The sequence below is a fragment of the Bombina bombina genome, chromosome 7, assembly GCF_027579735.1.
Source record: "Bombina bombina isolate aBomBom1 chromosome 7, aBomBom1.pri, whole genome shotgun sequence".
NCBI classification, from domain to species: Eukaryota; Metazoa; Chordata; class Amphibia; order Anura; family Bombinatoridae; genus Bombina; species Bombina bombina.
Window position 1 is genome coordinate 591811628 of NC_069505.1, and position 25749 is coordinate 591837376.

Consider the following 25749-nt stretch of genomic DNA (forward strand, 5'->3'; position numbering starts at 1 on the left):
AATCGCTGAGAGCGAGCAGTCGGACTCCGCCCACTAGAGAATCCGAGACACCTCCCTCATCGCCAGGAAGCTCCTCGTACCCCCGATGGATGATGTAAGCCACCGAGGTAATGTTGTCGGCCTGGAATATGATGAAACTGACTGACTCCAAAGAAGGCCATGCCTTCAGAGCATTGCAAATGACCCGTAGTTCTAGGATGTTGATCGGAAGGAGAGACTCCTCCCTGGACCACTTTCCATGTGCCATAATGGCACCCCAAATAGCTCCCCATTCTATCAGACTGGCGTCCGTGGTCACAATCTCCCAGGACAGTCTCAAAAAGTTTGAGAGAAGAAAGCAGGCAGCAAAATTCGTCAACGCTGATGGCTTATGGAGCTGTTAATATGAGTCGAGATGATTTTGTAGAAAGACTCTCCCTGCATCTCCGGACTCTAACTTTCACCCAGGCCCTCACTGAGAGACTGAAAGGACTACTTAAAACTCCAGTCCCACTGCGAAGAGTACTACCCTCCATAAGAGACTACTCTGAAATTCTCCTCTGCCATCCTCCTGTGACGAAAGGCAAAGAATCACTGGGGGATGAGGGAAGTGAGGGAGGAATTTAAGCCTTTGGCTGGGGTGTCTTTGCCTCCTCCTGGTGGCCAGGTTATTAATTCCCAATAGTAATGAATGAAGCCATGGACTCTCCTCCCCTTTAGATGGAAATTGCGTTACTCGCGTCACAACAAACGCAACCTTTGGGCCAAAAAAATTTGCGCCAAGAATAATGCAATAAATAGAAGTATTTTGCGCCATCGCAAGCCTAATTTGCCTGCTAAAATTTGAAAAAAAAACAAGACTAAAGTTACAACTAGCTGAAACCTCAGGTAAGTAAAAATATACTACATTTCTCCCAAACTTAATTTTCCATGCTGAAACTGTTAGACTGCAAAGGGAAATAAACATAGACCTGACTCATGGCAAATAACAGAATTTATGTTTACCTGATAAATTTCTTTCTCCTACGGTGTATCCGGTCCACGGCTTCATCCTTACTTGTGGGATATTCTCAATCCCTACAGGAAGTGGCAAAGAGAGCACACAGCAGAGCTGTCCATATAGCTCCCCTCAGGCTCCGCCCCCCCAGTCATTCAACCGACGGTTAGGAGAAAAAGGAGAACCATAGGGTGCAGTGGTGACTGTAGTTTACAAAAATAAATTTAAACCTGACTAAAATGCCAGGGTGGGCCATGGACCGGATACACCGTAGGAGAAAGAAATTTATCAGGTAAACATAAATTCTGTTTTCTCCTACATTGGTGTATCCGGTCCACGGCTTCATCCTTACTTGTGGGAACCAATACCAAAGCTTTAGGACACGGATGAAGGGAGGGAACAAGTCAGGTAACCTAAACGGAAGGCACCACTGCTTGCAAAACCTTTCTCCCAAAAATAGCCTCCGAAGAAGCAAAAGTATCGAATTTGTAAAATTTGGCAAATGTATGCAGTGAAGACCAAGTCGCTGCCTTACAGATCTGTTCAACAGAAGTCTCATTCTTGAAAGCCCATGTGGAAGCCACAGCTCTAGTAGAGTGAGCTGTAATTCGTTCAGGGGGCTGCCTTCCAGCAGTCTCATAAGACAGCCGGATGATGCTTTTCAGCCAGAAGGACAGAGAGGTCGCAGTCGCCTTTTGACCTCTCCTCTTGCCAGAATAGACGACAAACAAGGATGATGTTTGTCTGAAGTCTTTAGTTGCTTTTAGATAGAACTTTAAAGCACGAACCACATCAAGATTGTGCAACAGACGTTCCTTGTTAGAAACTGGATTAGGACACAGAGAAGGAACAACTATTTCCTGGTTAATATTCTTATTGGAAACCACTTTTGGAAGAAAACCAGGTTTGTTACGTAAAACGACCTTATCTGTATGGAACACCAGGTAAGGTGAATTACACTGCAAAGCAGACAATTCAGAAACTCTTCTAGCAGAAGAAATAGCTAAAAAGCAATCGATTTTTAAGCCCACAATAGTGTCAACCAGCATAGAGCCCTTAATATAAGCCATCATTTTATACAGAGTCTAAGAAAAATGGGTTACCTATCCCAGAGGGAATTTCTGACAGTCTTCTAGCATTACATGGTCTTGTTAGAAAAATGACTGATCATACCTGAAACAGTTAAGCCTGCAAACTGTTCCCCCCAACTGATGTTCTCTGGTTTCAACAGTCCTGCGTGGGAACGGCAATGGATTTTAGTTACTGGTGCTAAAATCATATTCCTCTTAGCAGAAATCTTCATCACTTTCTGCTGCAGAGTAAATAGTACAAGCCGGCACTATTTTAAAATAAACTCTTGATAGAAGAAATAAAAAAAACTACAACTAACACCACATACTCTTTACCACCCCGTGGAGATGCTACTAGTTAGAGCGGCAAAGAGAATGACTGGGGAGGCGGAGCCTGAGGGGAGCTATATGGACAGTTCTGCTGTGTGCTCTCTTTGCCACTTCCTGTAGGGATTGAGAATATCCCACAAGTAAGGATGAAGCCGTGGACCGGATACACCAATTTAGGAGAAATATGCAATATATATTTAAAACATTAAAAATATAAAGTGCCAAACATAGTTGAGAGTGTCTTAAAAAAAAAAGAAATATACTTACTTGAAGACACCCATCCACATATAGCAGACAGCCAAACCAGTACTGAAACATATCAGCAGAGGTAATGGTAGAGGAGTATAATGTCGATCTGGAAAGGGAGGTGGCAGATGAATCCCCACGATCAAATTTACAGAGAGCCTTAGAATAGATTTCCCATAGGTAAAAACATGGCATCATTAGGCAAATACTCCCTTCACATCCCTCAGACAAACACTGTACTTTGAGAGGAACTGGGCTTCAAAATGCTTAGAAGCACCTTTCACAGAAGAAATCAAGCATGACTTGCTTCACCATCCTCCAACAAAGGTAAAGTTTGTAAAACTGAAGTATGAGTGAGGTGGGAGGTGTATTTATAGGCATTTTGAGATTTGGGAAACTTTGCCCCCTCCAGGTAGAAATGTATATCCCATACGTCACTAGCTCTTGGACTCTTGCCACTTACATGAAAGGAAAAAAAAACATACCAGCCAAGTGTGAAACCAGCTGAATACATTAACACCTTGTGTGCAGCAGTTGTTTTTCAATAGCAAACTTCCGCTCAACACTTGCAAATTCGAACTTATTACTGCAGTAGACAACTATCTTTTTGTAAGCATAACTTGCATTGCTTGGCAGTATCTTATCACTGTTGAAGTCAGTTAAGAACAGATATATAGCAGGGTTAGGACTATGATGTCTGTAGTGTGCATTTCTAATTCTCAGATTTCATTTACATGAAAAGGTGGAAAAATAAATAATAAATATATACTGAATGTTTTGTTTACTACACCCAAATATTTTACAACCTCTCATGTTTCACATCCGTTTTAGCAGATATGTAATGGTTAACTTTGGCACACCTGATGTTTCTGAACTACATTTCCCAAGATGCTCAACTAGACTGTAGAGTGCCTAAGCACCATGGGACAAGTAGTTCCAAAACATCTGGGGTGCCAAGGTTACCCATCACACTCCTGCTGGCTGACCCTGCAAGATGTCTTCCAAAGCAGGGGTCAGCAACCTTGGGCCCCCAGATGTTTTTAACAACATTTCCCAAGATGCTCAGACAGCATTAAGAGTGCCACAGCATCATGGGTAATGTAGTTCCAAAAAATCAGGGGGGCCCCAAGGTTGCTGATCCCTGCTCCAAAGGATATAGAGCAGGCACCCTAAAACTTTGCCCTTCACAGGTTTTGGAACTACATTTCCCATGATGCTCAGCCAGCATATCAGCTGGCTGAGCATCATAAGAAACGTAGTTAAAAACCTCTGAAGGCCCAAGTTTGAGGATGTCTGATATAGAGCTTCCTGGAAAGGGAAACTTCACGGGGAAGAGTTAGCAGGGTTGCACTTTAATAATTAAATCCTGCATACAATACAAATCAGATTATAGTATCTTACAATTATCCCTATTTTCATTTGCTTGTGTTTTGAGTATTTTAACACAATCTGAACACCTTATTTTGCAAGAAAATAAAACGGCGAGATCTACAGTAGGAAAATGTTTTGAGAATACACCAGACCTGGTAGAGAAATCTTACCATCAGCAAGATCAATGAAAATATCAAACTTATTTAAAAGGCAGTTCTCTTCCTCCGGGGTGTGAGAGATTGTCTGTAACTGGTCTTCATCCACTGAGTTGGACTCCACACTGCTCTGGGACTCATCGTCTGCCCAAAGTTTTATCATCATAAGAAAAAAAAAAAGAAAACCCCCCATCATATTCAATATAGAAAGGAACAGCAGCTAGTTTGCCAGAAGATAATGTGATTATACTCTAGTGGCATATTGCTAATTTGTGCAACCGGTTGGGGGTCTTGTTTCTCAATCTGTACCCCCTGGGGGTACCTGGAACACTGGCAAGTGGTAATATAGAAATTAACTTTTAATTATGATTTCTCTTGATGTATCTAAGGTAAATATTAAACGTGTCCCATAAATCATTGTTTCACAGATCTACTCGGCTAACAAGCCAGACTGTATATCCCTTCCTTGTGTGGTCATCTGCTCACTAACTGTGACTGTGAGGACTGGAGATGAGAAACGCTAATACAATGTGTGTCACAGGGAAAGGGCCAGGTATAGTACTGTGAAAAAGTGTCACAGACGTGCCAAATATTACGCCACAGTGACAACATATTAGCATGAAATGTATCCGGAAACTATTCTATAGCCAAGTGTGTGACACAATCATACGAGTATGTGATGTGAATTTAAATGCATAAATGTGGTTACACGAATCATCATACACAAGTAATCATTTGCTCTGTGTTTTCGCACATCGGCCATCCTGACTTGAAACACTGCAGTATATATTATTAATATAGCCGTATATTGTTGCAGACGTCTATAATTACCTCGGTACTGTTGTGAGCTTAATGATAGGTTAGAAGTATTCCTACTACTGATGATCCGATATGATTCTGATGAGATCTGTTCCTCTACAGCAAAGTCACTTTAAAAAAGAAGAAAAAAAAAAAACATAATTTATGTAAGAACTTACCTGATAAATTCATTTCTTTCATATTGGCAAGAGTCCATGAGCTAGTGACATATGGGCTATACAATCCTACCAGGAGGGGCAAAGTTTCCCAAACCTCAAAATGTCTATAAATACACCCCTCACCACACCCACAATTCAGTTTAACGAATAGCCAAGCAGTGGGGTGATAAAGAAAGGAGTAGAAAGCATCAACAAAGGAAATTTGGAAATAATTGTGCTTTATACAAAAAATCATAACCACCATAAAAAGGGTGGGCCTCATGGACTCTTGCCAATATGAAAGAAATGAATTTATCAGGTAAGTTCTTACATAAATTATGTTTTCTTTCATGTAATTGGCAAGAGTCCATGAGCTAGTGACATATGGGATATCAATACCCAAGATGTGGAGTCTTCCACTCAAGAGTCACTAGTAGAGAGGGAGGGAATAAAACAAAAAACAGCCATATTCCGCTGAGAAAATAATCCACAACCCAAAAATAAGTTATTTTCACTTTTGAAAGAAAAAAACTTAAATCAAAAAGCAGAAGAATCAAACTGAAACAGCTGCCTGAAGAACTTTTCTACCAAAAACTGCTTCCGAAGAAGCACATACATCAAAATGGTAGAATTTAGTAAATGTATGCAAAGAGGACCAAGTGGCTGCTTTGCAAATCTGATCAACTGAAGCTTCATTCTAAAAAGCCCATGAAGTAGAGACTGATCTAGTAGAATGAACTGTAATTCTCTGAGGCGGGGTTTGACCCGACTCCAAATAAGCTTGATGAATCAAAAGTTTCAACCAAGAAGCCAAGGAAATAGCAGAAGCTTTCTGACCTTTCCTAGGACCAGAAAATAAAACAAATAGACTAGAAGTCTTCCTGAAATTTTTAGTAGCTTACACATAATATTTCAAAGCTCTTACCACATCCAAAGAATGTAAGGATCTCTCCAAAGACTTCTTAGGATTAGGACATAAAGAAGGGACAACAATTTCTCTACTAATGTTGTTAGAATTCACAACCTTAGGTAAAAATTGAAAAGAAGTCCGCAAAACTGCCTTATCCTGATTAAAAATTCAGAAAAGGAGATTCAGAAGAAAGAGCAGATAGCTCAGAAACTCTTCTAGCAGAAGAGATAGCCAAAAGGAACAACACTTTCCAAGAAAGTAGTTTAATATCCAAAGAATGCATAGGTTCAAATTGAGGAGCCTGTAAAGCCCTCAGAACCAAATTAAGACTCCAAGGAGGAGAAATTGACTTAATGACAGGCTTAATACGAACTAAAGCCTGTACAAAACAGTGTATATTAGGAAGTATAGCAATTTTTCTGTGAAATAAAACAGAAAGAGCGGAGATTTGTCCTTTCAAGGAACTTGCAGACAAACCCTTATCCAAACCATACTGAAGAAACTGCAAAATTCTAGGAATTCTAAAAGAATGCCAGGAGAAATTATGAGAAGAACACCATGAAATGTAAGTCTTCCAAACTCTATAATAAATCTTTCTAGAGACAATGATTTGAGATCCTGATGGAAAAACGGACCTTGAGATAGTAGATCCGGCCTTAACGGAAGTGGCCAAGGCGGGCAACTGGACATCCGAACCAGATCCGCATACCAAAACCTGTGTGGCCATGCTGGAGCCACCAGCAACACAAAGGACTGTTCCATGATGATTTTGGAAATCACTCTTGGAAGGAGAACTAGAGGCGGGAAGATGTAAGCAGGTTGATAACACCAAGGAAGTGCTTCCGCCTGAACATCCCTGGACCTGGACAGGTATCTGGGAAGTTTCTTGTTTAGATGAGAGGCCATGAGATCTATCCAGCACACCTGAGCCAATTATATGTCCAAGGAAAGTAACTGTGTAACTTTATAACTGTATTTGTTACTGAAGAACTGTAAAGCTGTTAGGACTGATACATTTGTGCCTTTTAAATATTCAATTCACCATTTATCTTAGAAATTTGTTGCTTGTCATATGTTATCTATAGAATTAATTCCTTTATACCTGGAATTCTAGGAATATATGGTTCTAGTCTGTTTTTATAAGTGTTGTATAAGGGAGGCGTCCCTTTATTAATTAGGAAAAGCATTTGCTGTTGTTTTTATGTGTTATAAGAATTTTTAAATAAACTAGATTGTATTAAACATAAATTAGATTGGTATCATCATTTCCTAGCTTTTTTTTAGCGCTGCTAAATAAATCTCATTTTTTCTTCTTATCCACCATTTAGTTCTCTTTGAGGGAAGAACTTTTTTAGCAGCAGGAATCCACCTTTAGGCGCTCCTATCACACTACACATATCTATCTCTGGAAGCCCCCACATCTGAACAATCTGAGAAAACACATCTGGATGGAGAGACCACTCCCCTGGATGTAAAGTCTGGCGGCTGAGATAATCCGCCTCCCAATTGTCTACACCTGGGATATGCACCGCAGAGATTAGACAGGAGCTGGATTCCGCCCAAGCAAGTATCCGGGATACTTCTTTCATAGCTTGGGTACTGTGAGTCCCACCCTGATGATTGACATAAACCACAGTTGTGATATTGTCTGTCTGAAAACAAATGAACGGTTCTCTCTTTAGTAGAGGCCAGAACTGAAGAGCCCTGAAAATTGCACGGAGTTCTAAAATATTTATTGGTAATCTCACCTCTTGAGATTTCCAAACCCCTTGTGCTGTCAGAGACCCCCAAACAGCTCCCCAACCTGAAAGACTCGCATCGGTTGTGATTACAGTCCAGGTTGGGCGAACAAAAGAAGCCCCTTGAACCAAACAATGGTGATCTATCCACCATGTCAGAGAGTGTCGTACATTGGGATTCAAGGATATTAATTGTGATATCTTTGTATAATCCCTGCACCATTGATTCAGCATACAAAGCTGTAGAGGTCTCATGTGAAAACGAGCAAAGGGGATTGCGTCCGATGCTGCAGTCATGAGACCTAAAACTTCCATGCACATAGCCACTGAAGGGAATGACTGAGACTGAAGGAGCCGACATGCTGCGACCAATCATAAACGTCTCTTGTCTGTTAGAGACAGAGTCATGGACACTGAATCTATCTGGAAGCCTAAAAAGGTGACCCTTGTCTGAGGAATCAAGAAACTTTTTGGTAAATTGATCCTCCAACCATGTTTCCGAAGAAACAACACTAGTTGATTTGTGTGAGATTCTGCAGAATGTAAAGACTGAGCTAGTACTAAGATATCGTCCAAATAAGGAAACACTGCAATACCCTGTTCTCTGATTACAGATAGTAGGGCACCCAGAACCTTTGAAAAGATTCTGGGAGCTGTTGCTAGGCCAAATGGAAGAGCAACAAATTGGTAATGCTTGTCTAGAAAAGAGAATCTCAGAAACCGATAGTGTTCTGGATGAATCGGAATATGAAGGTATGCATCCTGCAAGTCTATTGTGGACATATAATGTCCTTGCTGAACAAAAGGCAGAATAGTCCTTATAGTCACCATCTTGAAAGTTGGTACTCTTACATAACGATTCAAAATTTTCAGATCCAGAACTGGTCTGAACAAATTTTCTTTCTTTGGTACAATGAATAGGTTTGAATAAAACCCCAAACCTTGTTCCTGAGGAGGAACTGGCATGATTACCCCTGAAGACTCCAGGTTTGAAACACACTTCAGAAAAGCCTGAGCTTTTACTGGATTTACAGGAATGTGTGAGAGAAAAAATCTTCTCACAGGAGGTCTTACTTTGAATCCTATTCGATACCCTTGAGAGACAATGCTCTGAATCCAATGATTTTGGACAGATTTTATCCAAAAATCCTTGAAAAACCTTAATCTGCCCCTACCAGCTGAGCTGGAATGAGGGCCGCACCTTCATGCGGACTTAGGGGCAGACTTTGGTTTCCTAAATGGCTTGGATTTATTCCAATTTGAGGAAGGCTTCCAACTGGAAGCAGATTCCTTGGGAGGAGGATTGAGTTTTTGTTCCTTATTCTGACGAAAGGAACGAAAACGGTTAGAAGCCTTAGATTTACCCTTAGGTTTTTTTATCCTGAGGCAAAAAAACTCCTTTTCCTCCAGTGATAGTTGAAATAATAGAATCCAACTGAGAACCAAATAAATTATTACCTTGGAAAGAAAGAGATAGTAATCTAGATTTAGATGTCATATCAGCATTCCAAGATTTAAGCCACAAAGCTCTTCTAGCTAATACAGCTAAAGACATGGATCTAACATCAATTTTGATAATATAAAAAATGGCATCACAAATAAAATGATTAGCATGTTGCAGTATTCGAACAATGCTAGATATGTCAGAATCCAATTGATGTTGCGCTAAATACTCCAACCAGAAGGTTGATGCAGCCGCAACATCACCCAAAGAAATAGCAGGTCTGAGAAGATGACCTGAATATGAATAGGCCTTCCTTAGATAAGATTCAAGCTTCCTATCTAAAGGATCCTTAAAGGACGTGCTATCTTCCATAGGAATAGTGGTACGTTTAGCAAAAGTAGAAATAGCCCCATCAACTTTGGGGATTTTTCCCCAAAACTCTATAGATTTTGCTGATAAAGGATACAATCTCTTAAACCTTGAAGAAGGAATAAAGGAAGTACCTGGCTTATTCCATTCCCTAGAAATCATATCAGAAATAGCCTCAGGAATGGGAAAAACACCTGGAGAAACCACAGGAGGTTTAAAAACAGCATTTAAACGTTTATTAGACTGAACGTCAATAGGACTGGTTACCTCAATATCCAAAGTAATTAACACTTCTTTTAATAAAGAATGCATATACTCTATTTTAAATAAATAAGTAGATTTGTCAGTGTCAATATCTGAGGAAGGATCTTCTGTTTCAGATAGATCCTCATCAGAAGAGGATGAATTATTATGTTGTTGGTCATTTGAAATTTCATCAGCTAAATGAGAAGTTTTAAAAGACCTTTTACGTTTATTAGAAGGTGGAAATGCAGACAAAGCCTTCATAATAGATTCAGAAACAAATTCTTTAAAATTTACAGGTATATCATGCACATTAGAAGTTGAAGGAACTGCAACTGGCAATGTACTATTACTGATAGAAACACTATCTGCATGTAAAAGTTTATCATGACAACTATTACAAATGACATTCGGTGGAATAATTTCTACAATTTTACAACAAATGCACTTAACTTTGGTAGAACCGATGTCAGGCAGCAATGTTCCAGCAGAAACTTCAGAGACAGGATCAGATTGGGACATCTTGCTCAATGTAAGAGAAAAAACAACATATAAAGCAGAGGCCTCTTGATAGAAAAGAAAGCAGGAGGCAAACAACAATGGGGTATTGAAATAATGAAAAAATTGGCGCCAAGTATGACGCACAACGAAACGTAAACTCTTTTGGCGCCAAAAATGACCGGAAATGACACACTTGCGTCACTAATGACGCCGCCGTGTGAAAGGTCTCGACGTCACGTATGACGCCGGAAATTACGAAGTTGCGTCAAAAACTTAATTTCCCGCGCCAGAAAAGTTCGCGCCAAAAATGACGCAATAAAGTCTAACATTTTACGCACCCGCGGGCCTAATACCCGCAAATGCAAAAGTAGTCAAATTGAAAAAAGACTAAACCCCAGGTAAGAAACAAATTTCTTAAAGTGTTTATATTCCCAAATATGAAACTGACAGTCTGCAGAAGGAAATACATGAACCTGACTCATGGCAAATATAAGTACAATACATATATTTAGAACTTTATATAAATTGCATAAAGTGCCAAACCATAGCTGAGAGTGTCTTAAGTAAATGAAAACATACTTACCAAAAGACACCCATCTACATATAGCAGATAGCCAAACCAGTACTAAAACAGTTCTTCAGTAGAGGTAATGGTAAATTTGAGAGTATATCGTCGATCTGAAAAGGGAGGTAGGAGATGAATCTCTACGACCGATAACAGAGAACCCATGAAAAAGACCCCCGTTAGGGAAATCATCGTATTCAATAGGTGATACTCCCTTCACGTCCCTCTGACATTCGCTGTACTCTGAGAGGAATCGGGCTTCAACAATGCTGAGAAGCGCATATCAACATAGAAATCTTAGCACAAACTTACTTCACAACCTCCATAGGAGGCAAAGTTTGTAAAACTGAATTGTGGGTGTGGTGAGGGGTGTATTTATAGGCATTTTGAGGTTTGGGAAACTTTGCCCCTCCTGGTAGGATTGTATATCCCATATGTCACTTACTCATGGACTCTTGCCAATTACATGAAAGAAAAAGTACACTGTAGGGGAAAGTGTATGCAATATCCAAGAAGGGGTGTATTTACATAGAATGTTTTGGGAATGTGTACTGCCCATGTAAGAGGAGGTTTTTGTGAAAGTGTGATGAGTGCAGGATAAGATGTTTAACTGAAGTGCAAGATCAGGGGAAGAGGGTGTTTTTGAGGCGTGCAGACACCACAACACGACTTTGGTTTTCTTAGCAGGGTCTAGGGAAGAGAATATTTAGAAAGCAGCAGGGAGAGGATATTTGTGAAAGTTTTAAGTCTCCATACAGATGTAAAGCATGTAGAAAGATCCAGAATAGAAAGTAAGTGAAGAATGTTTGCTAAAGACATGTGAAGAACAAAGAGGGTGTGAGGCGCGTGTCTAAATTTAGAGGGACATGCTAAAAATGGTCTAATTTTTATAAATACATAACCTGGTTGCCCCTATACTAGGCATCATTTTAAAAAAATCATCCCATGTTAATAGCCCCTACCAAAAGCTTTTCTTTAACCACTGTACCTCATGTCTAATCAGGAACTGTGTCCTGCATACGTTTTGGAGCATGCTAGCGCATAGGCACATCAATGAGGAGTGAGCCCTTCTAGTGCTTGACAAAATTAAACAACATTTATGCTAACCTAATAAATTTCTTTCCGGATATGGTGAGTCCGCAGCAATATCAATTACTTTTGGGAATATCACTCCTGGCCAGCAGGAGGAGGCAAAGAGCACCACAGCAAAGCTGTTTAACATCACGCCCCTTCCCACAAACCCTAGTCATTCCCTCATTCGACTGAAGGTAAATGGAAAAAAAAGGAGTAACACAAGGTGTAGAGGTGCCTGAGGTTTAGTAAAAAATAATGGTCTTAAAATAAAGGGCGGGGCCGTGGATTCATCATATCCGGAAAGAAAGAAATTAATCAGGTAAGCATAAAATTTGTTTTCTTTCCTAAGATATGGTGAGTCCACGGCATCATCAATTACTGTTGGGAACCAATACCCAAGCTAGAGAACACAGATGACTAGGGAGGGACAAGACAGGTAACCTAAACCAAAGGCACCCCCGTTTCCTCCCAAAAGAAGCCTCAGCCGAGGCAAAAGTATCAAATTTATAACATTTTGAAAAAGTATGCAAGGAAGACAAAGTTGCATACTTGCAAATCTGTTCCACAGAAGCTTCATTTTTGAAAGCCCAAGAAGAGGAAAAAGCTCTGGTGGAATGAGCCGTAATTCTCTCAGGAGGCTGCTATCCAGCAGTCTCATAAGCCAAACGAATTATACTTCTCAACCAGAGAAAAAGAGGAGCAGCAGTAGTTTTCTGACCTTTACGTTTCCAAAAGAAACAGGGCAGAAGACTGGCAAAAATCCTTAGTAACCTGCAAATAGAATTTAAGAGCACGCACAACATCCAAGTTGTGCAACAAACGTTCCTTATGAGAAGGAGGATTAGGACATAGTGAATAAACAATCATTTCCCGATTAATATTTCTATCCGAAACAACTTTAGGAAGGAAACCTAACTTGGTACGAAGAACCGCCTTATCGCATGAAAGGCAAATCACGAAGCTGAGAGTTTCGAGACTCTCTGAGAAGAAGAGATAGCAATAAGAAACAAAACCTTCCAAGATAACAATTTAATATCTATAGAATGCAAAGGCTCAAATTGAGACTGCTGCAAAACTTTAACAACAAGGTTAAGGTTCCAAGGAGGAGCAACAGACTTGAACACAGGCCTGATTCTGACCAAGCCCTGACAAAAAGAGATTGCACATCTGGCACGTCGGCCAGACGCTTATGTAGCAAAATAGCTAAAGCAGATATCTGACCCTTCAGGGTACTGACTGACAAACCCTTTTCCAGACCTTCCTGGAGAAAGGACAAAATCCTAGGAATCCTGACCCTTCTCCAAGAGTAGCCCTTGGATTCACACCAATAAAGATATTTACACCATATCTTATGGTAAATCTTTCTAGTAACAGGCTTGCGAGCCTGAATCATGGTCTCAATGACCGACAATACTAAGCGTTCAATTTCCAAGCAGTCAACTTCAGAGAAACAAGATTTGGATAAAGGAAAGGACCCTGAATCAGAAGGTCCTTCCTCAGAGGCAGTCTCCAAGGTGGAAGAGACGACATCTCCACTAGGTCTGCATACCAGATCCTGCGAGACCACGCAGGGGCTATGAGAATCACTGACAAGCCACCAGAGCATTGTAAATCACTCTTAACTCCAAGATGTTTATGGGAAGAGCAGACTCCTCCCGAGTCCCTGCGCCTTTAACGAGTCCCAGACTGCTCCCCAGCCCAGCAGGCTGGCGTCCATGGTCACAATCATCAAGGAAGGTCTAGAAAAGCATGTTCCATGAGACAGATGCTCCTGAGAAAGCCACCACGCAAGAGAATCTCTTGACGACTGATCTAGACCTATCCTCAGAAAGATCTGAATGATCTCCGTTCCATTGCTTGAGCATGCATAAATGCAGAGCTCTCAAACGAGCAAAGGGAATGATGTCCATGGAAGCGACCATCAGACAAATTACCTCCATACATTGAGCCACTGATGGCCGAACAGTAGACTGTAAGGAAAGGCAAGAGGAGAGAATCTTGGATTTTCTGACCTCCGTCAGAAATATTTTCATTGATAGGGAATCTATTATGGTCCCGAAAAAAAACCCACCCTTGTAGCTGGAACAAGGGAACTCTTTTCCAGATTCACTGGAGGAATAATGGAACGGATAGTTTCCATTTTGAAGGACGGTACTCGAGAAACTTGTTGAGACATTTCAATTCCAGAATAAGTCGTAAAGTTCCCTCTTTTTTGGGAACCACAAACAGATTTGAATAGAAATCCAGACCCTGTTCCTCCATTGGAACTGGTACTATCACTCACAGGGAGGAAAGATCTTGAACACATTTCAAGAACGCCTCTCTTCTTGTCTGGAACCTGCCCCTGAGAGGAAAGGTTTTGAATTCCAATTTTTAACCCTGAGATACTATGTCCACAGCCCAGGAATCTGGGACATCTCGTATCCAAGCTTGAGAAAACTGAGAAAGTCTGCCCCCCACATAATCCGATCCCGGATCGGGGGCAAACCCTTCATGCTGATTTGGGGTCAGCTGAGGGTTTCTAAGGCTGCTTCCCCTTGTTCCAAGGCTGATTGGGTCTCCAAGAAGGCTTGAACTGCTCCTGCTTGGAAGGAGAAGGGGAAGACTTTCCTATGAAGATACGAAAGGAACAAACATTGACGTTCTTTAGGTCTATTCTTCTTATCCTGCGGTAGGGAAAGATCCTTTCCCACCTGTAATATCAGAAACTATTTCTGCCTTACCCTTGTAAGGAATCGCCAGAAGCTTGACCTTAGAGGAAACATCCGCCAACCAAGACTTCAACCACAATGCCCTACGGGCTAGAACAGCGAAACTAGAAGTTTTTGCTCCCAGTAGAACAACCTGCAAAATAGCATCAGAAATAAAGGAATTGGCTAGCTTAAGAGCCTTAATTCTGTCTTCGATCTCATCCAAAGAAGTCTCTACCTGAAGAGAATCAGACAAGGCGTCGAACCAATAGGATGCAGCACTTGTCACAGTGGCAATACACACCGCAGGTTGCCATTGGAGGCCTACATATATTTTCTTCAAATAAGCTTCCAGCTTCTTGTCCATAGTGTCTTTAAAAGAGCAGCTATCCTCAATAGGAATAGTAGTTCTCTTAGCCAAAGTAGAAATGGCCCCTTCTACCTTAGGTACCGTGTGCCATCGCTCCTTTATGGAATCAGCAACCAGAAACATCTTCTTGAAAATAGAAGACGGGGAAAAGGAAACCACTGGTTTCTCCCACTCCTGTGTAATAATCTCTAAAGCACGGTCTGGCACCTGAAACACCTCCTTAGAGGAAGGAACATTAAAGTAACTATTACGTTTACTAGATTTCTTAGGGTGGACAACTACAGGAGTGTCAGTCGTCCGAAGTAGCCAAAACCTCCTTTTACAGAACACGAAGGTGTTCAAGACTAAATCTGAAAGATACCACTTCAGCTTCAGATGAAGGAATTACACTGAGTCTGAGATTTCACCCTCAGAAGCTCCAAACGAATTGCTGGAATCAGCAACCTTATTATCCGAATCTTTAAGTTACCTCTTGCGCTTCCCCTTAAACTTTATTTTGCAAACTTTTCTTAACACATAGAAACATAGAAACATAGATATTGACGGCAGATAAGAGCCATAGGCCCAGCAAGTCTGCCCCACCTTACCTAACAGTATAAACTTATCTAGTTCGTAGGATAGCCCTATGCTTGTCCCATGCATTTTTAAAGTCCCCCACAGTGTTTGTTGCTACTACCTCTTGAGGAAGTTTATTCCATAAATCAATCACTCTTTCTGTAAAGAAGTGCTTCCTCAAATTACTCCTGAATCTACTACCCTTTAGCTTGAGCTCATGACCCCTTGTTCTTGAATTTTCCATTTTATGTAAAATACCCACAGCCTCAGTTTTACTAAACCCTTTAATGTACTTGAAAGTTGCTATCATATCACCTCTTTCCCTTCTCTCCTCTAAGCTATACATATTTAGGTCATTGAGCCTATCCTGGTAAGTTTTATTTTTTAGACCATGTACCATTTTGGTAGCCCTCCTTTGCACAGATTCAAGTTTGTTAATATCCTTCTGAAGATATGGCCTCCAGAACTGCACACAATACTCAAGATGAGGCCTAACTAATGATCTATAAAGTGGCATAAGAACCTTACTATTTCTGCTGCAAATACCTCTACCAATACATCCAAGCATTCTGCTAGCCTTACTCGCTGCCTTACTACATTGTTTACTAAGTTTTAAATCATCTGAAATAATAATTCCCAAGTCCTGTTCCTCGTCTGTAACAGTCAGTAAAGTGTCATTGAGTCTGTAATTAACATTTGGATTTTTCTTCCCTAAATGCATTATTTTACACTTTGCTGTGTTAAACTTTAGATCCCAGTCGTTTGTCCAATCCTCCAATTGTTGTATATCACTTCTCATTTTGTCTACCCCCCCTGGAACATCCACTCTGTTGCAAATTTTTGTATCATCTGCAAAGAGACATACTTTCCCCTGTAGCCCTTTGCTGATATCGCAGATAAATATGTTAAACAAAACAGGCCCCAGAACTGACCCCTGAGGAACACCACTAGTAACAGCCCCCTCTGCTGAATGAACTCCATTTACTAAGACACTTTGTTTTCTGTCCTTAAGCCAGCATTCCACCCAGTTCACAATTTTTGAATCTAGACCAAGGAGATATAGTTTGTGAATAAGTTTATTGTGTGGGACGGTGTCAAATGCTTTGCTGAAATCTAGATATGCTACATCAACTGCTCCTCCCTTGTCTAATACTTTTGTTACATAATCAAAGAAGTCAATTAGATTAGTCTGACATGATCTCCCTGAAGTAAAACCATGCTGATTTTGGTCCTCTAAATTGTTTGTCTTTATGTAAGTCATAATTCTTTCCTTTAAGAGGCTTTCCATTAATTTCCCTACTACTGAAGTTAAACTAACTGGCCTGTAGTTGCCAGATTCTTCTCTACTGCCCTTTTTATGAAGAGGTATTACATTTGCTATTCTCCAATCATCTGGGACAGCTCCTGTTAATAGTGACTGATTAAACAGATCAGTTAATGGGACAGTTAGCACTGAACGAAGTTCTTTTAAAACCCTTGGATGAATATTATCAGGACCCACTGCCTTTGTAACATTTATTTTTGATAATGCTAACAAAACCTCATCCTCTGTAAAAAGATTACTGTTAAGCTTGTTTCTATTTTGCATAGCATCCCTTAATGTAGACATTGTATCTTCACAATCTTTAGTGAAAACAGAACAGAAGTAATCATTGAGACAGTCTGCAATCTGCTTATCTCCTTCTATTATTCTACCATCAACTGATTTCAATTTTACTATTCCTACCTTATTTTTTCTTCTTTCACTGATATATCTAAAGAATGTTTTGTCCCCATGTTTTACTGACTGTGCTATCTTCTCTTCTGCATCAGCTTTAACCTTCCTAATTAACTGCTTAGTCTTTTTTTGTTGGAGTCTCCATATTTTCATATCATCATCTGCTTGTGTGTGTCTGTAATTTTTATAAGCTATCTTTTTTGTCTTTACAGCATGTGCTACTTCTTTGGAAAACCAAATTGGTTTCCGCTTTCTTTTACTTTTACAGACATGTCTAATACAGTGTGCGGTTGCATCTAAAATGGCACCTTTCACAAATTCCCACTGTTCTTGAACCCCTGTAATAAGATTTTTCCCCTTTAAATAGTTTTTTAGGTATTCTCCCATTAATGAAAAATCTGCCGTCCTAAAGTCTAAAACTTTTGTTTTAGTCTGGGTGTACAGTTCCTGAACATGAATACTAAACCAAACAGATTGATGATCACTGGATCCTAAGTTCTCACCTACAGACACATCTGAAACTGTATCACTGTTTGTAAGTATTAGATCTAATATAGCTTCCTTACGAGTTGGTTCCTTGACTAATTGTTCAAGTGATTCCCCTAGCAGAGATTCAAGAATATACCTGCTTCTAGCCGATCTAGCAGAAGGAATCTTCCAGTCTATATCTGGCAAATTAAAGTCCCCCAGTACTATAACCTTACCCTTCATGGTCATTTTGGTTATTTCATCTAATAACAGATTGTCCAGTTTTTCATCCTGCAATGGAGGCCTATATACAACCCCTATTCTAAAAACATTTTTATCTCCAATTTCCAAAGTCACCCAAATACTTTCCACCTCATCATTTGTTCCTACAATTTCAGTAACCTTTATATTTTCATTTACATACAAAGCAACTCCTCCACCTTTCTTTCCTACTCTGTTCTTTTTAAATAACCTGTATCCAGGTATGACTATGTCCCAGTCATGCAAATCATTGTACCATGTTTCTGTTATAGCTACTAAATCCAAGTTGTCCCTAGTCATTATTGAAATGAGTTCAGGTAATTTATTTCCTAAGCTGCGAGCATTTGTGCTCATGGCACGAAGAATTTTTCTACTAGAATTTCTAGAATTGTTACTTGGACTAACAGTTTTGGCATGCTGTGGGGGGCAGGTGGATATATTAATGCTACCCCCCTTTATTAGTTTAAATGATTTCTAATAAAGTATTTGAACTCCTCTCCCAGATACTCTGTTCCTTTAGCATCCAAATGCAAGCCATCTCTCCTAAATAACCTAGTATCTTTCCAAACAGAGCTATAATGGCCAATAAAACCAAATCCTCGTTCCCTGCACCACTTATCTAACCAAGAATTAAATGTTGTTATCCGCTCCATCTTTCCTGCTTCCTGGTCATACACAGGTAAAATAGCAGAAAATGATAGAGTTGATGCCACAGTCTCTAAATGATTACCTAGGTCACAAAACTCTTTCTGAACAGCAGCAACATGATTACTAGCCAGATCATTTGTTCCTAAATGAACAATCACATCCAACTCACTTCCCTTTCCTGCTGCCTTAACAATTCTCAAAATACGATTCCTATCCCTGTGAGCAGTAGCTCCTGGAAGACATCTAACCTCCCTTGTTTCTCCTTTACTTTCACCTAAATACACATTCCTCAAAATAGAGTCACCCACTAACAGTCTTTTTCTCAAAAACACATCTGCAGTTCTTTCCTGTGTTATGTTACCTGGAGAATCAGGTGCCAATAGATTTAAATTACCTGTTACAGCTTCAGAGGGCTCAGAAACAGCAATCTCCTCATCACAAGTGTATTCGGCAAGAGCAGCATAGGAGTTTTGCAATGGCAGAGGTTGTGGGCAATGCTTCTGGTCTACTGTTCTAATTCTTCCAGAGCCTACAGTGATCCATCTGCCTCTCCTTGCTGATCTCTGGGGTAGAGGGGCTTCTTTCTGAGGCAGCTTTGTAGAGGTAACAGGTATGTTACTTACCTTAGCTTGAAGTTTAGCTATTTCCTCCCTTAACAGGGAAAACTGCTTACAAACAGGACAGCCCCTAAATCTCCAAAAAGTAGAACGATTAAAAAGTGCAAAACACCCATTGCACTGTATCTGAGACATTTTAAACTATGCAACACTTTAACAATAAGAAAAATATAAGTATTATTTTCTACTGAATAAGCCTGAATAACCCTGAATAACTCCTGAAATAACTCAAATATCCTTATGTATTTAATCCTTTTGTAGTTTGATCTCTTTGCTAAGAAGCAGAGCTAAATGAGGAACACATGAGGAACAAAACTGCATGGGGGAAGCAATTTGTGCTTCTAGACATAAAATACATGAGTTCAGTTGAGCAGACTCTTGCTCTGAATCTGACATGTTTATAAAAAAAATTATTTCTCAAATAATTACTCTGCAGACTCTAGCTAGAGTATTACCCACGGTAATATAAGGATGTAAGTAGAGCGAGATACGCTCCAATAATACCCCCAGGCAACTCCACACCTCAGTCTCGACTGAGGCGCCTACCTACTCCCAGAGCCGATGTCGGAATCCGCAACCGGAAACAAGAGAAGTACTGAATCGGCTACTCTGATGGAAATGCGCAGATCACTCTTCAAATCCGTGCAGCTACTCTGGAAGGAGAAACTCACTGCGCCACAGGAAGGCACGAAAACAAGTTCCGTCCTTGCGACAGAGATGTGGCACCTCCCACTGAAAATACACAGTGCGAGATAGATCGTCTTCAGCAAAACTAGTAAAGTTTGTTCCGGCAATGTTAGTGACCATTACACGAAATAGAACCCATATGAAGTGTCCTCAATAAAAACCATTTATGCTTACCCAATAAGTTTATTTATTTCCGGATATGGTGAATCCACGGAATCATCAATTACTAGTGGGAATATCACTCCTGGCCAGCAGGAGGCGGCAAAGAGCACCACAGCAAAGCTGCTATATATGTCACTTACCTTACCCATAACCTCCAGTCATTCAGCCAAAGGGAAAATGGAAAAAGATAACACAAAGGTGTAGAGGTGCCTGAGGTTTTAGTTCAAAATAACAGTCTTAAAATAAATGGTGGGCCGTGGACTCACCATATCTGGAAATAAATTTATCAGGTAAGCATAAATTATGTTTTCTTTCCTAAAATATGGTAAATCCACGGAATCATCAATTACTAGTGGGAACCAATGCCCAAGCTAGAGGACACAGCCCTACTGGAATGAGCTGAAATTCTCTCAGGAGGCTGCTGTCCAGTAGTCTCATAAACCAAACACATTATACTACTCAATCAAAGAGAAAGAGAAGTAGCTGAAGCTTTCTGACCTTTATGTTTCTCAGAGAAACAAAACAGCAAACTGGCGATAATCCTTAGCCGCCTGTAGATAGAAAATAAAAGCACGCACAACATCAAAGTTGTGCAAAAAACGGTCCTTATGAGAAGATAGATAAGGACACAGAGAAGGAACAACAATTTTCTGATTAATATATCTATCCGAAAACCTAACTAGTACGAATAACCGCCTTAACTGCATGAAAGATAAGGCGAATCACACAGAGCTCCGAGACTCTCCAAGCAGAAAAGATAGCAATGAGAAACAAAACCTTCCAAGATAACAACTTAATATCTATGGAAAGTAAAGGCTCAAACAGAGCCTACTGCAAAACTTTAAGAATAAGGATAAAACCCTAAGGGGGAGCAACCAACTTAAACACAGGCCTGATGTAGACCAGTGCCTGATAAAAAGATTGCACATCTGGCACGTCCACTAGATGATTATGTAGCAAAAAAGACAATGCAGGAAACTGACCCTTCAGGGTACTGACTGACAAACCCTTCTCCAGACCACCCTAGAGAAAGGAAAAAAAATTCAGAAAACCCCCCCGGCTTAGACAAAACTAAGCGTCCAATCTTCAAGCAGTCAGCTTCAGAGATTTAGATGAAGGAAAAGACCAAGAATCATTAGTCCTTCCTCAGAGGTAGTCTCCAAGGTGGAGAGACGACATTTCCACTAGGTCTGCACACCAGATCCTGCGAGGCTACGCAGGGGCTAATAAAATCACAGCCGTGGAAAGAGGAAAAAGGTATGCAAGACTGAAAACCAAGAAAAACGTCAGAACATCTATCAGGACGGCCTGCGGATCACATGACCATAAACCGTACCTTCGAAACTTGGCGTTTTGTTGAAACGCCCACAGAAGCCAACTCCTGAAACCCCCATGTGAGGGTCTACCTAGAGAACACTTCCGGATGGAAATGCTCACTCCTCGGGGATGAATTATCAGGATGAATTAGTCTGTTTAGAAGTCCGACTCCCAATTGTCCACCCCTGGAAAGTGGATGACCGACAGCAAATGTGAGCTTCCTCGCACTGAACAATCCAAGTCACCTCCTACATGGCTAAGGAACCCTTCAGGTGATATAAACCCTTCAGGTGATATTGTCCGACTGGAACCAAGCTAGGGACGACTGAGGTCAAGTCATCAGAGCATTGCGAATTGCTCTCAACTCCAAGATGTTTAAAGAGGAGAGCAGACACTTCCGAGTCCATAATCCTTAAACAAGACCCAGACAGCTTACCAGCCCAGCAGGTTGGCATCCGGGGTCACATCACCCAGGAATATCTCCAGAATCACGCGCCCGGAGAAAGATGCTCCTGAAAAAATACTACGGAAGAAAGTGTCTTGTCATCTGATCTAAATCTATCCTTTAAGACAGATCGGAAAGTTCTCCATGTCATGGAAAATAGCAAAAGGAATGATGTCCATGGAATACCATCAGACCAATTCCCTTCATACACAGGGTCACAGAAAAGTGAAGCAATATCAACTGCAGGTAAATCCAAACTCCCAACCTCCTGGTTGCAAGATGGGTAAGCTATCCACCGGCCACTAGAGCTTACTGTTGGCCGGACAGAAGACTGCAGAGTTGGGAAAATAAATAAATCCTTGATTTTCTGACCTCTGAAAGACATCTCTTAGATAAAGAATCAAATAAGGTCCAAGCATACCGCACCTGGTGTTCCCAGGCGGTCTACCATCCAGGTACTGAGCAGACCTGACCCTGCATAACTTCCGAGATCAAACAAAAACAGAATTTATGCTTACCTGATAAATTTCTTTCTCCAACGGTGTGTCCGGTCCACGGCGTCATCCTTACTTGTGGGAATATTCTATTCCGCAACAGGAAATGGCAAAGAGCACAGCAAAAGCTGCCCATATAGCCCCTCCTCAGGCTCCGCCCCCCAGTCATTCGACCGACGGTTAGGAGAAAGAAAGGAGAAACTATAGGGTGCCGTGTTGACTGTAGTGTATAGAGAAAGAAATTTTTCAACCTGATTAAAAAACCAGGGCGGGCCGTGGACCGGACACACCGTTGGAGAAAGAAATTTATCAGGTAAGCATAAATTCTGTTTTCTCCAACATTGGTGTGTCCGGTCCACGGCGTCATCCTTACTTGTGGGAACCAATACCAAAGCTTTAGGACACAGATGAAGGGAGGGAGCAAATCAGGTTACCTAAACAGAAGGCACCACGGCTTGCAAAACCTTTCTCCCAAAAATAGCCTCCGAAGAAGCATAAGTATCAAATTTGTAAAATTTGGCAAAAGTGTGCAGAGAAGACCAAGTCGCTGCCTTACATATCTGATCAACAGAAGCCTCGTTCTTGAAGGCCCACGTGGAAGCCACAGCCCTAGTGGAGTGAGCTGTGATTCGATCAGGAGGCTGCCGTCCGGCAGTCTCATAAGCCAATCGGATAATGCTTTTCAGCCAGAAAGAAAGAGAGGTAGCAGTAGCTTTTTGTCCTCTCCTCTTACCAGAGTAAACGACAAACAAAGATGAAGTTTGTCTAAAATCCTTTGTTGCTTCTAAATAGAACTTTAAAGCATGAACTACATCTAAATTGTGTAACAAACGTTCCTTCTTAGAACTATTAACTATTTCCTGGTTAATATTCTTGTTGGAAACAACTTTTGGAAGAAAACCAGGCTTGGTACGCAAAACGACCTTATCTGAATGGAACACCAGATAGGATGTATCACACTGCAAAGCAGACAATTCAGAAACTCTTCTAGCAGAAGAAATAGCAACCAAAAACAGAACTTTCCAAGATAGTAACTTGATATCTATGGAATGTAAAGGTTCAAACGGAACCCCTTGAAGAACTGAAAGAACTAAATTTAGACTCCAAGGAGGAGTCATGGGTCTGTAAACAGGCTTGATTCTGACCAAAGCCTGTACAAAAGCTTGTACATCTGGCACAGCTGCCAGTCGTTTGTGTAACAAAACAGATAAAGCAGAAATCTGTCCTTTTAGAGAACTCGCTGACAACCCTTTATCCAAACCCTCTTGGAGAAAGGAGAGAATCTTAGGAATTTTAATCTTACTCCAGGAGAATCCCTTGGATTCACACCAACAGATATATTTTTTCCATATTTTATGGTAAATCTTTCTAGTCACAGGTTTTCTGGCTTGGACCAGAGTATCAATCACTGAATTTGAAAACCCACGCTTGGATAAAATCAAGCGTTCAATTTCCAAGCAGTCAGCTGCAGAGAAACTAGATTGGGATGTTCGAATGGACCTTGTACTAGAAGATCCTGTCTCAAAGGTAGCTTCCATGGTGGAGCCGATGACATATTCACCAGGTCTGCATACCAAGTCCTGCGTGGCCACGCAGGAGCTAACAGAATCACCGAGGCCTTCTCCTGTTTGATCCTGGCTACGAGCCTGGGAAGGAGAGGAAACGGTGGAAACACATAAGCTAGGTTGAACAACCAAGGCGCCACTAATGCATCCACTAGAGTCGCCTTGGGATCCCTGGATCTGGACCCGTAGCAAGGAACCTTGAAGTTCTGACGAGACGCCATCAGATCCATGTCTGGAATGCCCCATAATTGAGTTAACTGGGCAAAGACCTCCAGGTGGAGTTCCCACTCCCCCGGATGGAAAGTATGACAACTCAAATATTCCGCCTCCCAGTTGTCTACTCCTGGGATGTGAATTGCAGATAGATGGCAGGAGTGATCCTCCGCCCATTTGATGATCTTGGATACCTCTCTCATCGCCAAGGAACTCTTTGTTCCTCCCTGATGGTTGATGTAAGCTACAGTCGTCATGTTGTCCGACTGGAATCTTATGAATCCGGCCATCGCTAGTTGAGGCCAAGCCCGGAGCGCATTGAATATCGCTCTCAGTTCCAGGATGTTTATCGGGAGAAGAGACTCTTCCCGAGACCATAGACCCTGAGCTTTCAGGGAATCCCAGACCGCGCCCCAGCCTAATAGACTGGCGTCGGTCGTGACAATGACCCACTCTGGTCTGCGGAAACTCATTCCCTGAGACAGGTGATCCTGAGTCAACCACCAATGGAGTGAGTCTCTGGTTACCTGGTCTACTTGAATCTGGGGAGACAAGTCTGCATAGTCCCCATTCCACTGATTGAGCATGCACAGTTGTAATGGTCTTAGATGAATTCGAGCAAAAGGAACTATGTCCATTGCTGCAACCATCAATCCTACTACTTCCATGCACTGAGCTATGGAAGGCTGCAGAATCGAGTGAAGAACTTGACAAGCGTTTAGAAGCTTTGACTTTCTGACTTCTGTCAGGAAGATCTTCATTTCTAAAGAATCTATTATTGTTCCCAAAAAGGGAACTCTTGTTGACGGAGACATGGAACTCTTTTCTACGTTCACCTTCCAACCGTGAGATCTGAGAAAGGCTAGAACAATGTCTGTATGAGTCTTTGCCTTGGAAAGAGACGACGCTTGAATTAGAATGTCATCTAGATAAGGTGCCACTGCAATGCCCCTCGGTCTTAGAACCGCTAGAAGGGACCCTAGCACCTTCGTGAAAATTCTGGGAGCAGTGGCTAAACCGAATGGAAGAGCCACGAACTGGTAATGTTTGTCCAGAAAGGCTAACCTTAGGAAATGATAATGATCTTTGTGGATAGGAATATGTAGGTACGCATCCTTTAAATCCACGGTAGTCATATACTGACCCTCCTGTATTGAAGGTAAAATTGTTCGAATGGTTTCCATTTTGAACGATGGAACTCTGAGAAATTTGTTTAGAATTTTTAAATCCAGAATTGGTCTAAAAGTTCCCTCTTTTTTGGGAACTACAAACAGGTTTGAGTAAAACCCCTGACCTTGTTCCACTGTTGGAACTGGGTGTATCACTCCCATCTTTAACAGGTCTTCTACACAATGTAAGAATGCCTGTCTCTTTATTTGGTCTGAAGATAAGCGAGACATGTGTAACCTTCCCCTTGGAGGAAGTTCCTTGAATTCTAGAAGATAACCCTGAGAGACTATTTCTAGCGCCCAGGGATCCGGAACATCTCTTGCCCAAGCCTGAGCAAAGAGAGAGAGTCTGCCCCCTACTAGATCCGGTCCCGGATCGGGGGCTACCCCTTCATGCTGTCTTGGTAGCAGCAGCAGGCTTC

At 41.2% G+C, this 25749-nt stretch overlaps 1 protein-coding gene across 1 annotated transcript in view; it reads right to left on the minus strand.

Annotated features, from left to right (window-relative positions):
• The window catches only part of LOC128636624 (WD repeat-containing protein 62-like), a 368449-nt gene that overhangs the window by 144764 nt on the left and 197936 nt on the right, over positions 1 to 25749 (minus strand). The window contains 2 exon segments of the mRNA XM_053689615.1: positions 4164 to 4292; positions 4980 to 5077. Of these exon segments, the coding sequence (XP_053545590.1) occupies positions 4164 to 4292; positions 4980 to 5077 (227 nt within the window).